Genomic DNA, 18,468 nt, shown 5'->3' with positions numbered 1-18,468 from the left:
TTAAGTCATGATTATCTCAGTGTACCTGATATATTTTATGTGCATTTCAGGTGACTTGCCCCACATGTATAAAGTGTTGGTGCCAAAACAGACAATCTGTCAATCACAGTGATTTCACACAGAGAATTGCACTGTGGAAGAAAATTGCTGAATGACATAGTGAATCATTGTTACAGTAAATTGTCTGTTGAATAACTCAAAAGGGGCTAAAGTTAACTGGCCAGGGCTCATGAATAAACCACACTAGCCCCTGCTAGTTTAAAACTGTCTGTAACTTACAGAATTAAGACTTTTGTTGAATCTGCACTGCCACTGAGGCCTTTAGTTTGACTGCTTATTACACCAAAATAGAGTTCTGTTTCAGCAGCCATTCCGCAATAGATCACAATGTTCCTGTTCGAGCCAGTGTTTAATGCCTTACGGTCATGGTGAGCAGCTATTTCTCTGATATACAGCACTAGTTCACACAGAGCTGCATCGCCATAGACACAGTTTGCTTTTAATGACCTTCTGGGGATTTACCTGAGGACCCAACAATGTCAGCTTGAAAGATTAACGGAATGGGGACGAAAGACTTCAACCTCACACTACTGGCTGGTGTTCAAACTGAGATATAACAATGAGTTTCAATTCTTAACGGTTTATTTTTACATTAAACACATACACACATTCATCATTTAAATGTTTGTGTGTGGGCATTTATCAAACCACTGCAGTGAAATACTTCTCTGTACACATACACACACATCAGGAGAGTCTTGACATCTGGAGACTTAATTGGCAAGGTGACAGTCTCGCTCCCCTTTAGAGAGGAAAAAGACAGAAATCACACACGTTAGCAACAGTACAATTTTGGGCTTCTTTGGATGCTTTGGTGCTTCAGGTGGTCCTAACGTGTTATTTGTAGTACAGTGGGAGTAGAGAGGACAGGTGATGAGTGATTTAGTTGTGAGTAGTTTCAAATTAAAAGTCTTGTTATAGGCATAAACTTTCGGAAAAAGATAGATAAATAGATAGATAGATAGATAGATAGATAGATAGATAGATAGATAGATAGATAGATAGATAGATAGATAGATAGATAGATAGATAGACTTTATTTCAGACTCAGGGTCCAGAGAGACAAATACATAAAATGACATACACAAACAGTAAAAGTACATAGGCCTAGCAATGCCTTACAAAGAGACAGCTGTACCAATGTCACCACAGCTGGGTCTGGTAGCGTGTGCTACTAAACCTTATGTTGGTTAATTTTCTGAATTTTCAGAGTCATTAAGTCGACAAATGAATTTGTACATGAGATTTCTTACAGTTTGGAAAGTATTGACACGTGCAGTCACAAACATTTCACTAGCACTACGCCATCTCGGTCTCTTCAGCAGTATCCTCATGGCGTCATTAGAAGCTACTTGAAGCTCTTTATTGTAGTTTGACCACAAGTGTGCAGTGTAGAGTGGTGTACAATATGCTCTGAACAGAGACATCTTCACTCCATCTGTACACTTACCAAACTTGCGTGAGAGACTGTTTGCTTGTGCAAACATCATACGACATTGGTCATGTGTTCTGTTATAAAATGACCAAGATATTTTACTTCATCACAGACACCAAGGTTTTTGTCAGACAATTTGAAGTCAGGGAAGTTTAAACATTTGTCCTCTTTGGTTCGACAGATCAAGATAGCACTCTTACTGGCGTTTTATTTGATGTCATGTTTGACACCATACACAGTACATATAATAAGGAGCTGTTGAAGACCAGTGCTAGATGGACTAAAAATCACCAGATCATCTGCATACATGATATGGTTAACCAGAGTATTTCCAATGCACCCAGTATTACAGGCTTTCAGTTACTTGGACAGATCATCAATATATAGATTAAAAAGAATTGGGGTAAAATTCCCTCTTGTCAGACACCATTGCTAACCCCAAATGGGGCTGAGACACTTTTACCCCATTTTACTTGCATAGTCTGGTGAGCATACCAGTAAGCCAGAATTCTCACAATGTATGTAAACTGAGCCAAATTACTCTTTGGCTCAGTTTAAAAAACAACTCATCAAAAGCTTTGGAGGCATCGATAAAACACATCAGAACTGATGAGTTTTGACCTCTGTATTTGTTGACAATTTCCTTTAAGGCATATAGACACAAGTCAGTGCCATGTTTGGCCGAACTGGTTATCTGTGGAGGTGATAAAGTCATATATTCTGTCCAGCAGGATTCGTTCTAGGACTTTTGACAGTATGCCGGCCAAAGCAATGGGCCTGTAATTATCTAGGCTACATACTTTACCAGCTTTATTTTTAATGACTGGCACTAAGAGAACAGACAGCATTGAGTCTGGTAACAAGCCGTGAATCATGAAGCCAGTAAAACAAATAGCGAGGAGAGGAGCTAACCTCGGACTAGCATATTTAAGGTGTTCAGCAGTAATATGGTCTAAACCACTTGCTTTGCCTTCGGACAGCTTATTTATAGCTTGGTACACCTCATATGACATTGACTCATTACTCTCAAAATTGTCCACCTTATACAAATCACTTTTGATACAGTTGAATAAGGTGCTATAATGCTGTCGCCATAACTCAGCAATGTTGTCTGTTCCTGAATTTCCATCAACAGTGCATGGTAAAGATGTTCTACAGTTAAGAGCTCTCACTTCTTTCCAGAAATCAACAACGTTGTTGCTTAGCAGCTTCTTGGCCCGTGGAATCAGCCCTCATGAGTTGATAATTTTTGCAAATGAAGCGAATGGCATACTTATATCTAGCATTGGTGAGCTTCTTGTACTCAAGCACTGGCCCTTGTCTGGGTCTACCAGCTATAGCCCATGATTTGAAAGCTTCACAGGCTGCAGCACGATACTCAGCTACATACTCATTCCAACCAGGTTTGATGTTATGGGTCTTATTTTTATGCTTGTAGTAGGGCTTACTGTCTTTATACAGAGCACTTACTATATCATTGTACATGAAGCAGAGATCTCTCCTATGTGCCACATCCCTACAGTTAACGTCAGTACACATAGCTGCATCTCTAGGTAGATGAATATTACAGACGGATTGGTCTGTACTAGCAGAATAGCCTAAGACGTCCTCTTCAGTGAGAGTTGACCAGTCAAGTTTTTCTGTGTTGACATTATTTCCATTTCTAGATAGCGCCGGTAGATGTTCAACATTTATCGACATAGCAAAAGGTATATGATCAGTTGTTGCTGCTCCATAAAGAATGCCCATACATCCCAATGTGCATCAGCTGTACTAATACAATGGTCCAGCCATGACGTAGTGTGCCAGGCCTCACTAATGTATGTATAGCTATCTGTAGGCAAAAGCACTTCGCTTGACAATATAAAATGATTATCTTTACAGAACTGAGCCATGTGATTGGCAAATAATGAGCTTGTGTCTGAGATATCAGCTCAAAATAGCGCCGGACAAATGCCCCTTCTGACCAGAGCTCCGGAATGTACATTTCATCAAACTCATTGCATTCAGGAGATACTTTGAATGAGCTGAATCTTCTGTGGACAGTGTCGCTCTTTTGACAGTTGACCTCACGGCCAAGTTTAACCTTAAGATACACAGATAAAATTTAAGCGTCGAGATCTGGTGAGAACCTGGTAGCAAAGACAATCACCAGCTTGGTCTTGACCGTTTGACCTTTTGACCTTGGCCGTGATTGGTCAGTGGGCCAGCGTGACTTTTGTCAAACAGAGAGCTATCTAGCTAGATCTTAGTGTATAGTAACAGTTCAAGTTGAAACATATGTAAGAAGTTATGACATTGACATGACATTTTTAGCGTTTTTAAATGGATTTCTGGAGAAGGACATTTCCAGAAAAGCTGGACATCATATCAAAGGGTCGGTCAAGCCCATAGCTAGCAGCCCTGACCCAGCATTGAGAAGGATTTGTAGAACGGTATTTCTGGCTGACAGCGGTGGAGAAGCACTGCACATTTTATGGCTAAGAATGTGTTTCATTTGCAACTGAGCTCTTGGTGTTTGGAGCTATGCTACGCTAACCAAGGCAGCTACACGACAGGACAGCACAAGCTACTGCTTTTGAAAACGTTTGGAGAGACCTGAGTGGACTTTTTAAGTGAAGAGCAGCTGTGGTAAGTTCACTGATTTTGAGTCTTTACATCTGCAGTAGCGTTTCTACTGTATTCATTTGTCTATCGTGTCGTTTTTATGAATAATATGAATGGCTCGTGCTCTAGCGCCGCAGTGTTGCTGGATTGATTTGTTGCTTTGTTGTCATATAAATATATGTGACTGGTTCTTGTGAGTTTTTCTTGTCATTGTGTTAATTACATTGATTTGGACTATATTCATTTTCCGTTAATTACGAAGCATCCCGTGGTTATAGTCCGGATAATTGAATCTGTTTGGCTGTTGTTTCCCCGCTAAGCTAGTTAGCTTAGCCCCCCTGAAGACACGTGCGGCGCCGCAGCCTCAGCTGTTTTTTGTTATTGTTCCGGGTTCAGAGGTCACAAAGCCCGTTGTCTGTTACAAGAGCACAGTCCACCGAAAACATTACATTTCCCACAATTTAAGCTTCTGCATTTTCCAAATGCACTAGTATTATTCAAAGGTATTGTTCGGTTCTTAAGCCTGTACCGAACGGTTTAATACAAATACGTGTATTATTACACCCCTAGAAACAAATAACCATATGCTGTGGCGTCATAATGAGCTTATTAGGAGATGGCTCAAGTCTAGTAGGACAGCACAGAAGGCCCAGGAATAAAATGCACGGTCCACCACTGGGATATCCATAGTTTCAAATTAAAAGTCTTGTTACAGGCATAAACTTTCAGAAAAAGAGATGATTTGTTCCCCCTCATTGGATAGTTCACAGTATAGAGACAAAAGGCAGTGTTACCATGTTGCATTACATGGTATGTATCTTCAGCATGATGTCACCAGGAGGGCAGCATTTTTTTCAAGTGAAAAGTGAAACCTATAGAGACAGAGCAGGTCCACCTCACCTTTCCAGAGCCATCACGGTGGGCCTGGAGAGATGGACCTCCTGGCCAAAACCTCATCTACCTCGGAGTGTGTGGCCCCCTAAAACACAATGATAGTGGCCAGTAAGGGTATAGTGGCCTGTATACATGGTAACAAGTCTAACACCAGGGTGAAACACATACTGACGATATGTTATACTTACATAGGCAAGTCTCCGTACAGCTTTTGGTGTCGTAAGGAGTCCCCGAACCCGCGCTTGGACCTCTTCCCATTCTCTGTGAGAGCTGGACTGAGACCTGAACATCACAATAGGCTTTCATTTCATTTTGATATTTTGTGATTATATTCTCTACCTATGTAATGAGGTGCATGATTATACTATGAATGTGCAGAAAAGGACCTGCTGTGCCTGGCCTGTTCCCTGTAAGAGCGCCACAGCCCTGAGGGGTCAGGACCTTGGTGGTGGACAAGGGGGTCATGTGTCTCTGAAGAACTGGAGTCGTCTTCTGATATCCCTCCAACCTACCAATGGAGGCAGAAAGGAGTTTCTTTTCACCATCACATTAATGCATCTGTTCCTCAGCAACTGATTCATATCACCCTCTACTTCTTGTCTCAATTGCAGTTATTAATGGCTCAATCTGTATTTTTTTATAATTTATTCAATATATTTACACATGATTGAAGAGTTTAAGTTACAGATACCAAATATACATATTTGTGTGTTTCTCAACTCATCATAATTCACATTTAGGCCTGTGTATACAAACATTATCACAGGTTCCAGTCCTGTATTTCGTAGTTCTCGGTTTCGCCTTTCAAGAATAGTTCAACTTGTTGGAAATTTTGCTCAGCGTCTTTCTTTCCAAGAGTGAAAATGGACATGAATCTTATGTCTCCAGAGCTGAAGGCAGTATGTGTGTAGCCTAGCTTAGCATAAAGACTGAATACAGGGGGAAACAGTCAGCCAAGTTCAACAATACATCTTCTAACGCTTCAGCAAGTGTTTCACGCGGTGGCGCGATGGCAATCAGCTGAGATGAGACTACAAATTGACGTTTATACATTTCAGTTTGAGTGTTGATTGAAATTAGATATTTATTCAATGACCTTTAGACGTTTTGGTAGGTGTATTTTTAAACTTTGGACAGAGCCAGGCTAGCTGTTTCCCCCTGCATCGAGTCTTTATGCTAAACTACGCTAACTGCATTCTGACTCCAGCTCTGTACTTCACCTGATAAACCCCATAACTTCCTGTGTAAGAAGCCAAAGTCAAAATAATATCAATGAAATAAATAAATTGTTCCTACCAAACCATTGGAGGAGGATTTCTGCCTACCAGCTGGAGAATACCTCACTAAAACAGCAAAAAGAGGGGTAAATGTTTTGAGTCACAACAGATAGAAGAATAGAAACTTGACTGCGAGTCGGTTTTCATCAAAAAACTGACAGCTTGTTAATGTCATGTCAACAGAACAGTATAACAATAACATTCACTTTACAAGCTCTTATAGTCAGTTGTTTGGGACCATAATCTATGTATAGTAGCAAGATAAAAGCATGATATGTGGGTTATTACCTTTGGATGACCTGGTCAAAGGTGAAGAGGAGTTGGTAAACACTGTAGAGCGCTGGGGCGAGGCAGAAGGACCAGCTCCAGGCCAAGAAGTCAGCGTCTACACAGGAGAGTGGTGACACAGTGAGCAGGCCTGCAGGCCCAGGTCAGGATGTACACAACCAAGAGGGTTGGACCATTTTATTGTTTATTCATATAGTCGATGTTCCAAACAGCAAATATGTTTCCTGAAATGTCAGTGACTAGGTAAGATAATAATTAGCAAAGGAGACCGCCAACCAATCCCCAAATGTCCTCTCGGTCCACTGGTTTGAGACTCAACCCCACTGTCAAAACATCAGAATGGAAGGAAATTGGCACGATAGGACGCTACAACAAAACCAGAAACTGTATCGAGGCCATATAACCTTTGAATGAAGAAATAACACCGATGAAAAACTCCCTTTATAGCCAATGAAACGCTCCATTGGTCAATTCAATACATTCAGGGGGTTTTCTGTTCTCTTCTACTTGGTCTGATATAATCTGTACCTTAAGTGGCTGATTTGACAAAAATCTCACTTTTTCAGTGCTTGTTCTCATTATGTGGGTATCTGGAGTGCCTACTAACCCACAAACTGTGACATAAGACAACATAGACAGTGTTTTGTGGGCTGCCTCATATCAGAAAACGTGATTCAACTGGACCATATTTTTCTCGCAAGTCAATCAGAGCAGACTGGGCTTTTTCAGGAGGGGGTTAAAGAGACTAAATCGGGGCGTTTCTGACAGAGAATGTCATGGTTCAAGTCAAAAGGCTAATAAATGTCTTAGTAATCCCTTCTTACAACTAACGGGTGGGTTCCATAAGAAAAACAGGTTTTCATTGTTGCTGACAGCATGTTTCATTACACGGCCACAGAGAGCTGCTTTTGGGTGGCTGACATGGAAGACTGAGTGAGGTTTGTGCAATGTAAAAATAAATAAAATTCAATTCAATCAACATGAGTTTGGATACATTTACAGTTAAAGGACGGACATTTGTTTTGAGTATGTTTATGTTTAAGTGGTGGATCTGTAGTATGTGACCTGTTTAAACATCCTGGAAGTATCCACCGCATACACTCTGATTATGTTAATATTATTATATTATGCTTTTGGCCAATACTAGAGTCATTTTGTAACTGACTGCCAAACCTTCTCACCAGTGAAACAGTACATTACATGGTAGAGGTGATATTTGTATTCGATTAGACAAGTTAAGAAATAACGTCTGTGCTGAGTCCAAGCCAGTTTAGCTCTTCTCTGCCATCTTGTGGCTGGAAATGATGGACACTTTTGAAAAATCGATTGTGAATCTTGAAATAGAGATGTCCTGTTTGTGCTCACAGGCTGGAAGGTGCTGCTTGTGTCCCAGTCGGCTGGGCCGGGAGCTGCAGAGTCCAGGCTGAGCCGGGCCAGGTGCTGTGTGTCTCCAGCTCTCAGGGGGGACAGGGACTGGGCTCTGGGAATATACAACGCTGACCTGCCGCTGCTGCATCTGTCTCTGTGCGCCCTGCCACCTCGTCTCCTTCCAAGGGTTTGAGGTTGGCTCCTCTGAGGAGAGGAGCTCCTGGGTCTGCTGGAATGTTTCCGCTTTATCACCGGCTTCTGGAAACAGAAGAGTGGATGTCTCAGAACTATCTTCAACTCAAACATAACATAAGGGCTGGGCTTTGTAGCTGCCTAGGTTAGACCTTCTGCTAGAAGCATAGCTGTAACATTTGAATCAAATATACATTTTGAGTTATAAGTCAAGGAAGGTATTCAATCATGCTTTCTGCTGTCAAATATGTCTGTTCACAACTCAAGCTGTCACGCTTTAAAGAAGAGACCACATCACACCTGTCCAAGCATCATCCTTGCATTGGCTTCTGGAGTTACTTACTTTTAAAGCAGTGCTCTGACTGTCTCCGGAACATATAACCGATCTCATAACATTGTAGCCTGATTGTGGCCTTAGATCCTCTAAACCAGAAGTTTTCCAACTCTGAGAGAGCTGAAGGAGATCCTCAGAGGGAGAGACGTGAGGCAAAGACACTGTGTTAGGTGAAGGGAAGTGTGTGACGGTGTTCAGAAAACAAGGGGAAGTTGTTGTAGTTTGATCCACTCATCAGACACAGCAGGTGTCATATATGAGAACACACAGTCTTAGATTCACTGTGACCTACACTTTCCAAGGATATCATTATTATATCTGACATCCATTGAGAAAAAGAGAATAATAGAAATCCTAAAAAAAGGATCCTTATAGCTGCAGAACTTGTCTGAGAATCATCATGGTTTTTTTTTTGGTGTTCTTCAGTATCAAAGTCATCCAGTGACAGTTGTCTGTAAGTCCATGGCTACACTGCAAACAAGAGCTGCTAATATTCAGCAAATATAGCGCAAAAAAGTGATGATTATTCTTTTTTATTATTATATATATTGGATCTTGTGTTTTATATCTGGTATCTGGAGAGCCACAGCTTTAGAACTACCTTTGCAAAGGTGCACAATATTTTTCTTGCAAGCCAATCAGAGCAGAATAGTCTTAAAGAGACAGGCACTAAAATGGAGCGTTTCAGACTGAATACAGGTGAATACAGGTATATTCAGACAGACGGTATGAGAAAATACTGCTTTTTCAACATTAAAGCATGTAAACATGTTGAAGTAGAAACCCAAAATACAAGTATTAGCCTGATATGATTAAAAAAAGGCCACACTTTGAATTCAAAGAAACTATAAAATACTCAAGGATCATGGTATCATGTATGGGTCTCCTGCTGACAAAAATCTAATCTGCTTCAGTTAATGTGATCACCTCAAATATTGTATGATGCAGTTTTAAATATCATGCATCATCTACATAAATGTTGAGCCATGTAATACAGTCCTTACCATGGGCACATTGGGGTAAATGTTGATCTCTGCATCAGCTGAGCACTCAATGATGGTCGTTTTGGTGCAAAACTCCAACCTTGGAGCGATACCCTGGAAAAAAAAGAGAAGAAATATTTGTACCATAATCACATTACATTTACCTGCAAAGATCACACATATAGACTGTCTTAATCTTTGATATTTCCCTGCTACTGTGGCCAAAGGTAATAATGTGCTAGTGATGTATCCATGTGAACAGGCTGCACTTAATACCTTCAAGCCACATGCTGGAAATAGACAGCATTACTGTACACTTTCAGGTAAAGTGTCAGAGGGTTGGACCTACTGGAAAGTGAGGCGCTCGGGTCATCAGAACCTCTCGATCCACTCCAGAGGAGGAGGGAACCAGTTTGGGCTCTGGGAATAAGAAACGTCGAGCATCTTCTTCAAAGCAGGCCAGAGAGTCCGCCGCTGCAAACACAAACACACGTCTGTTACACCTCGTAATCCGGGCTGGAACCTGTTCGTTTAAGGTCAAAGTTCAAGTGTCTGCTGCGCTACAAGTAGGTACATTTCTAACCAGTGGAACAAAGTAGTATAGATATAAAAACAAATAACCCACCTGGAGGAATCAGCTGCACCAGTTCAATAGCGACCGTCTCATCTGACAAGAAAAGGTGTCAAGTGTCAGTATGAAGCTGAGGCTGGCCTCTGAAGAACCAGAGAAAATAATCTGAGATGGGATAATGTATGAAAAAGAAATAGGAATAGGCGAAAGCCACCACATCAGTTGATACAATATCTGCTTCAGACAGTGTAAATGTTTACAACCAAATATTAATTTACTTACATTCAAGCATTACAGCGATGTCTCCAGGGTCAACTGCATGCCGGAAAATCTAGACAAAAACAAAATATTAATTTTTTTAAATTTTATTCTATAGCTTCCTTATTTTACAAACAATATTAATGTTCTATATCTACAGGAGTTGTTATTGGTGCATGTTGAGTTTATTTATGGTATTAAATGCATCTAACTTTTCACACATTTCATGTATTACACTTCAGCTAGTTTTCCCATTCAGAGTATACACTCCTCTCAGAAGTAAAGACTTACCTTTTCAACGGTCATCTTCTCATGAAACAGCAGAGGAAAGACAGCAGGGAGACATTCCGACTGACAGTACTGACCCATGAAGCACATGCTGAGGTAGATGTCATCCTTGGCTGGCAGATGGACTCCAGGACAAGAAACCTGAGAGCAGTGGAGGAACGGAGTATGATTAAACAGGGTTATAAATCAAATGTGCACATGTCCTGAGCCATTTTTACTGACTGCTAAGAGTGATCAATATATTACTGAAGGCCACTTCTGATTAAGCTGGACTAGCGGTGTCTCTAGTTCACCCTTTATTCAAATATTTATTTCTGCTTCACTATTTATTTCTATGTCTATGTCTTCTTATGTATGGAAGGTGTTAAGAGAAGGAACACATTGTATAAATACATAACTAAACATACAAGCAAATGCTTGAATAAAAGAAGAAAAACCAAACAAAAATGTAATTTAATGGTTAATTGTCATCGTAAATGAAATTAAATGAAATTGAGACATCAAATATGTCAATGCTACATTTATTTGTGTATTTATTCATTCATATATATATATATACTTATATATTTACACATTTGTATATGTATTTATTAATTTATATATATATATATATATATATATATATATTTATTTACATATTTTGCATTTATTTATTCATGTATGCTTGTATATTTACAATATGTATAAGTATTTATTCATATTCCTTTTATTAATTAGTTTATTTACACATATATATCTATTCATCATTTCATTAACTTATTTTTTATTTCTATATAACTGCATGTCAACTTGTGTCTTCTACATGGATCATCAAGTGGTGATGATGATGATGATCACGAACAGATTCTCATTCACTGCTATTTAAACCAAAGCTTGAATCCATCTCAACTTTCACCTTTTCAGCTTACTAATGCCCTCTTAATTAAAACAGTGTGCTCATGTAACACATCATCACGTACAGCTATTCCTGCTGTCACTCAGGGTTGAAATCTAAGAGCTACAAGTTACAGCGTTTGGCCTTTTTACATTTTTTGGTTCTAATGAGGGCTGTAACTTTCTACATTGTCCATATTTTCCTCAGGCTCTGCATCACACAGCTATGTTTCTGGGCTCTTTGATATGCATTGAAGCACTGTCTTCCACCTGCAGCAGTTTCTAGTTTAAATCAATATTGACAAAAACAATCTGATGCATCTTCCCTAGTTGGCCACCATTGAATGATGATGTCAGGTAAAATGGAACTTGATATCACAAACATACATTTAATACATACAGTATAATGCATATTTCTGAGACTGTAATTAAAAGGCATTTTAAACAATACTTCCATATAGTCTGTTCAGTCCTGCAGGCTGCGATTGGAAGAAGTAGATCCTTTATTTAAAAGAGTAAAAGTAGCAATACTTTACTAAACCAAATACTAAAACTACATATCAAAATAAAAGTCCTGCATTGTATCCAAATATTATGTCGATCCGCTTGGTGGTGAGTTAGAGAACAGGTAAGCCGACTTATGATGGAATTGATTAAACGTACACTATATTTGGTGCGTTCATTTACACGCCGAAATAACGCTTCATATAGCATCGTTAAATCCGGCGCTAACTGGCCGACAGTTCGTAAATATGAAAGTAAGATTAGAATGTAGACTGGTGTAGAGTAACTAGTTACATCCAGACGACAGGTGAAGAAAGGATGAAGAGAACGACCGCTCTTACCGCTCGGAACTTCAATTCAACCAACACTTTCAGTGCTTTTCGGGCCATTGGACGAAGGATTAGCTCCAGCTTCAACTAACGGTAAATACAGCGGACTCTTCTCGGTTTAGCGTTGCCATATCTTGTTACCATAGATACTACAACTTCCGGGGTTCATTGCTAGAGCAACCAAGGGTATCCCTTCCATTCCTGGTAAAAAGTGTTTTCTGGCTTTATAGTTTATAACATTGCGAAGCAATGCATGGTCCTTCACCAGCAGATATGTCTTACACAGCCCCTGAATTGAGACACACCTAACTAGGTGTGTTTTCGTGAAGCACGTTGAGCTGCATTGACCTATGAAAGGTGCAACACAAACATTGACAGATGATCTGTCCAGAACATTTCACATCAGCGTGTATTCTACTGCTGCCTTCTTTCTTCATGTTCCACGAGATTTGTTGGGTTTCCACCAAAGCTGTGGCACTGCAATGTGAATTAATTTGCATCTGATGAGCCTTAATTTCATTTCAATGTAGCTTTTAATTTCATGTCAAACATTTCCCCATATCTGTCACTGTTCAATGTATTCTGATGGCATACAAGGCAGCATCATGTAGTCTCTACTTGTTGCTCTACTTGTATAAAAGGGCCAGATTAGCCCACTCTGGGGCCCCTAACGTCCTCTCTGTGCATGCATCACGTTGTAATTATTAATGTAATCCTTTTCTTAAATTATGCAACATGTAAGCACTATATACACTGAAATAATAAAGACCGTATAACTAACCCCAGGCAGCTCTATGCAACAGTGCCGCGAGACCAGGTCTTTTTCTTTTTCTCGTTAAAAATAAAAAAAAACTAAATGATTGATTTATAAATTATTTTCTGTAATAAGTGTATATTCAGCCCAAAAAATCTTGCAAAACTGAAATGTCCATTAGCTGTTCAACTCAATTTTTACCCATTACAGGAGGCACAAAGTAAAATAGCTGAATAACCTCAGCGTCAATATATCCACACATTGTGAACTTTGTTTGAAGTTGTCCATTTGAACTACATTTAGGTTCTTTTCTCAGTCTGGTCTGGTGTGTCAGGGTCAGAGTCTGATTCTTCCTCTTCTTTTCCCTGAACAGTTGTTCCGTCCTGGCCGACGGCCACCGCTCCTTTCCTCTGAGGCAGGACGGTGAAGAAGGCCTCCTGCCAGCTGCTCTTCTCCAGGTAAGCCAGGATAATCTCAAACACTGACGGAGGGATGAAAGCACACTTTTAAAACCCAACACAGGCGGTGGGAGATGGAGAAACAAAGAACACAGGACAGACATGATCAAGATCGGTCATTTGATCCTTTGCCCCCTCAGTTGCAGCAGCATACAGTTACTGTTGCGATCAGCTCAGCTGGACCAATGGAATCACTGTTGTGGTGCGTTTGAAGGTGTGTGTTGATTAGACGTGTTGCCTCCAGCTGTGCCACCTTCATAAGACAAAGTTTACAGATTGCCTCATTGACGTTATCAGGTTCCCCATTAACATTGGGTTTTAAATCCAAAATATTGCCAAATAGACACTTTTTGATTTTTCTCTGACACAAAGTCCTCCGCCATCGTCTTGTCGGTCATTTCTTCTTATACTGTGTTCCGCGTTTGGTGTGAATGCGGGGACCATTTGTGTTTATTCGTGTGAATCGCGCCTGACGCGCCAGAGAAGGGGCGTGGCTTATCACCCTGGAAGCCGTTCAACTGTCCGTCATTTATTTCCGCCATCAACCATGGAAAACATAACCTCTATTTCTGCTTAGTACTTGTTGTGGAAGTCCCAGATATCCCGGGAAACTCAACACAATCTTGTCTGGTTCATAGTCCGGAGCAGCTCTGTGGATTCTATCGAGCTGTATTCACTGTGTCTATCAAGCCACCCGTCGGCTGGTTTACTACAGCTGTATGAACACAAAATAAACAGATTTTGCTGTGATTTAACTGCAATCAACGGACAAAAAGGATGCCGACATAACTACGTAATGAGGACGACAGCTCCATCAACACTCAAAATATCTACGTCATCGAGGCGTAAATACGGCAGCGTCTTTTTCATTGTTTCTACCATATGGTTTACACACATAAATTTATACTAGTGCTGGGCAACGATTACAATTTTCGGACTTTGTTAGAAATGTTCCACTGCTGTGCAACATTAATAAAATGTTCCACGCACGTTTCAGCAAATGTCTGTCTTCTGTTTTCATGACAGTCAGAGCATGTGAATGCAGCTCCCACTGTTCATCAATATAATGCACCGTAACTCTGAGGTGATGATGGTTACCCAGCGATGTCCGGTAGTCTCCAGTGAGACCAACAGCTGGTGCACGTTGTAACAACGTCGCTTTTGTAGTCCTCTCCTTTTCATACAACTCGTGTATTCTTCTGGTGATGGTGCGTCTAAAAGGAGGCTCATACGTGCCGTCATTCTTTGCGTTCACACCAAACGCAACGTGAACGCACCTTGAGAAAGTTCCTCAGACCAACATCTTCCACAATACTAATCGGCCTGCAGTTTGCAGCGATCCACTTCGCTGTGGCATTTGTTAGCTTGTCTTGCTTTTGTTTATCTATACTTCTCCCACACGCTGCATCAACGTAGTCTGCTGAAGCCTCCCTCCACTGTTTGTTTGGTGATTTGCAGGCATCAATGGTGTGTATTGCATTTTTTTAAAACTGCGTTAATGCACGATAAAATAATTGTCGGCGTTAATTAATTAATGCTCAGCACTAATTTATACACATAGTTTGTCCGGTCTCTACTAATAGGACGTATCGTAGAGCTCTGGGTGAACACAGATGGCTACAGTATTTGTTTCCTGATTCAACAACGGCAGGACGTCAGTGATGACAGGTGGAGCATCTCAACGCTGATAGGCTATCGTGCTGCAGCGTCACGTGTTTTTTTCACCCAAGTCGAAAAATTTCAACTTTCGGGAATGGCCGCTCCACCGCCAATTCGCACCACTCCAGTCTCATCGCGTCTGTGCATAGACTTTGTATGTAATCTACTCGCGTGAATAATCCGCGCCGCGTTTAGTGTGGACACACCTTTACTCTTGTCACATGACAAGTGAAATCTGACTCCTGCTACTCTGTGCTGAAAAAAGAAACTTTCAGTTGATAATTGTAGCATCAGTCATCCGACTAAGTATTGATAACATGCTTAGTATTTTATAAATTTACAAGGTTTATTATTTGATAAATGTAGGTGTGGATTTGCAAAAATGAACTAAATGTCTTTTATTTCTATTAAAAAAGCAAAACAACGTTGGGGGGGTGGGCAAGTGATGTAATCGGTGTATGCCCGAACACCATAGCACTGTAACCCTGTGTAACAGCGACTACCACTGCAAGACTTCTTCAAGTCTTCAGCTGAGGTCCCAGGTGAAGAACCTTACCATGGTTGACTGCCAGAACGTTCCGACTGTTCATCTTGACAAAATTGCTCAGAGGAAGCTGAGCGTGATCGATCCCCAGCTCCTTCGCCCTCTCAAACGTGATCCCCTGCAAACAAAACCCAGACAGGAAACCGACCAGCTCGAATCAGCAAGCAGGAACTACAACGAGCAGGGCATTGTAGCCGTGAAGCCAGACTGACCTTGTGGTGGTTGTGGTCCACCAGGCCTCCTATCACATAGGCCTTTTTGTGGTCCAGCTCTTCCAGCACGTTGGGAGAGTCTGACGTCAGGTACACCAGCTCCTCCTGCACCACAACTTCACTGTAGTGCTCCGTTTTAATGGTGATGTCCTGCACAGAACAGCAGCATGCACATATACACACAGTTATGCACCACTGCATCGTGAGAAATAGTATCTTTGGAATAAAGTAAGACCATATCTCTGGTTCTGCTGCATCCAGTTTGATCTGTTTTCTTTTTAACTCTCCATCACGAGTTAGACTATGCTTAATAGGTGGAGTACTCTTAAAAATCAAGGGGGTGGGGCCTGACTGACAATTACACACAGTGACATAGTAAGCGAAAACTCACACACAGCCGGCTTAAAAAAATATATATAATAAAAATAAATCGATGCTTACCTTCCAGTTGACCCATCCTTTGTCCTTCTCGTCCATGCTCTGTTTCAGCTGACCCCCCAGGCTTGTCAGATAAAACTGTGGAGATGAGAGGAATGGTTATACATCAGACAGGCGTGTCTCTACTGTTTCATGTCAGTCAGCAGCCACTAACCTGCACTGGATGCAAGGCTCGTCTGTTCTCAGCATAGCACCGCTGGACCTGCCTGTGAAGCTTCCGGACATCCTGAAGACACGACTGAACCTCAGCTCATATCGTAATAAACACATGGTGCCTTTCCCTCCACAGTGGTTCCCAGAGCTTTTTTACCTTGATGAGCATGAGGTCGTCGAAGCTGCAGTCCACCACCAGCCTCAGTGAGCTGGGCGTCACCTCTCTGTGTAGACGTTTCCTGGCATTCTGGGCCTCTCCTCCCTCCTCCTCCTCCTCCTGATGATGATGATGGTTGTGCCTCTGCTGCCGACGTTGCTGCTTCCTCTCCTTCCGTTTCTGCCTGTAGCAGAAAGCACAGGGCAGATACTATTACGACACTACCTATAAAATATTTGTCAGTTGGATTCATTGCTTGTTTTGATCGTTTCATTGGATTGATTGACACTAAATGAATATCCCTATACTCATACTGATAAGATAGGTATTCATATCCCTCCCTGTATGCATGAGTTGTATGCAGTATGATGGGTAAATTAAACACTGGGTCACAAAATAGGCAGCATCCAGCTGTTTCAGTTAATGTTATGATAGTGAACCACAGAAATAAAGTGTTTCATATAAACTGCTGGTTTGTTTAAAATGGGTCTAATCATCTTGTGCTCCTGCTCCCATCCTGTTAATGCTGTTTATGTCTATGTATTTTATGACATTTTAGATGTTCCCACATCTAAATTACTGTCATAACTGACAGAACTGATGGCCGGAGCTACAAAAATAAAGCATCAATATAAATAAAGCAGATTCTTTAATATCTGCTGATTAAACTGTGCTTCATTTAGCATAAAGTAAGTACATGTCTTTTGTAAGAATACGTCAGATTAGACACATTAGGTTAGTATTAGGTGAGGCAGCTATAGGACCAACATGAATCTGAGATGGTTCACGCTCTGTGTTTTATACCAGAGCGAGAGAGGCAGGATGAGTTAATTCAAACCTCTGTACTGACTGTGGACTTTGTCTACAGTTTGTTCCTCATTATAATTAGTGGCACGTTGATGGAAATATCTACTACAAAGCAACACGATAACCCCAACTTCATGACAATATAAATAACACTTTAAATATTTGATTAAAAAAGGACGAACAGCATGTTATTCCAATGGACAACCTCTGTAGTTGAACGCAATAATGAGCCAGCAGTTAAACGAGCTGACTTACTTCCGTAGTTCCCTCTCTTCTTCCCATTTCTGCTCCTTCAGAAGCTTCTTCCTTTGCCTTTTGGACACAGTTGGGTTTTCTCCATCACGGCTCTCTGTCTTCTGACTGCTCCCGTTATCTCCATCCTCTTTCTTCTGCTGGGCTGAAGCTTCACTTTTCACGCTTTCATCAGCCATCTGTACAGAGCAGTGAGGACCAGTGTCTGCTGGCTAACGCTGCTGTGTCAACTAGCTGTTGATGTTAGCTTGTCGACTGCTCTTTGCGGAAAGCTAACTGACCGCATTTAATAGCAACGTTCTTCTTTATAGTTTCACTAAGAACGAAAAGACGCGCCACGTGTACTCTGACATCCAACCACAGACAGCAGGACACACCAAAAGTAAACTTTACAACTAAATAAGCTATTCAACTTAGCCACACTCCACATGTAGTTATGGTGGCGCGTGTATGACGTCATTTAACCGCGCCAGATGCATTCAAATAAGAGAGCTGATCACTTCCTCCTCCTCCTGATGTTTGAGTACCAAGAAGACAAAATGTAGGTGTGTTTGTGGAATATAGGCAAATCCAGTTCATATTAAAATACTATCTGTTATATTGATGTTACTGTATCCCCCCCATACCTGCCAGCTTATTAGACCTAGATAAAGCTAACCTAGATAGATAATATATTAATAGTACAACAGCCCTGCAATAAAATACATCAGCAATGTTATAATGTAAAGGTATTTTTTATGTAATCTGTGTTTGAGGTGTTTCTTCCATCTAAT

At 40.9% G+C, this 18,468-nt stretch overlaps 2 protein-coding genes across 2 annotated transcripts; both read right to left on the bottom strand.

The window, feature by feature from the left end:
* Positions 1–669: 669 nt before the first annotated feature.
* Positions 670–12,695, bottom strand: spata6l (spermatogenesis associated 6-like). The gene is made up of 13 exons (XM_068713722.1): positions 12,274–12,695; positions 10,559–10,696; positions 10,292–10,340; positions 10,064–10,105; positions 9,788–9,912; positions 9,460–9,552; positions 7,927–8,187; positions 6,562–6,658; positions 6,293–6,339; positions 5,383–5,504; positions 5,185–5,278; positions 5,003–5,081; positions 670–802 (listed from the first exon to the last, which is right to left on the bottom strand). Exons 1-12 carry the CDS (start codon positions 12,319–12,321, stop codon positions 5,016–5,018), a joined length of 1,182 nt encoding a protein of 393 aa, XP_068569823.1. The 5' UTR covers positions 12,322–12,695; the 3' UTR covers positions 670–802; positions 5,003–5,015.
* Positions 12,696–12,775: 80 nt separating this feature from the next.
* trmt10a (tRNA methyltransferase 10A) lies at positions 12,776–18,180 on the bottom strand. The gene is made up of 7 exons (XM_068713723.1): positions 17,699–18,180; positions 16,637–16,820; positions 16,481–16,552; positions 16,330–16,404; positions 15,889–16,038; positions 15,689–15,794; positions 12,776–13,496 (listed from the first exon to the last, which is right to left on the bottom strand). The coding sequence occupies exons 1-7, from the start codon at positions 17,872–17,874 to the stop codon at positions 13,315–13,317; spliced, it is 945 nt and encodes a 314-aa protein (XP_068569824.1). The 5' UTR covers positions 17,875–18,180; the 3' UTR covers positions 12,776–13,314.
* Positions 18,181–18,468: the final 288 nt, after the last annotated feature.

Source organism: Cebidichthys violaceus, unplaced genomic scaffold (assembly GCF_023349555.1).
Source record: "Cebidichthys violaceus isolate CVI_PGR_0920_01 unplaced genomic scaffold, fCebVio1.0.p SCAF_19, whole genome shotgun sequence".
NCBI lineage: Eukaryota > Metazoa > Chordata > Actinopteri > Perciformes > Stichaeidae > Cebidichthys > Cebidichthys violaceus.
Note: the sequence above shows the minus strand (reverse complement) of the source record. Positions and strands in the feature narration are given on the sequence as shown.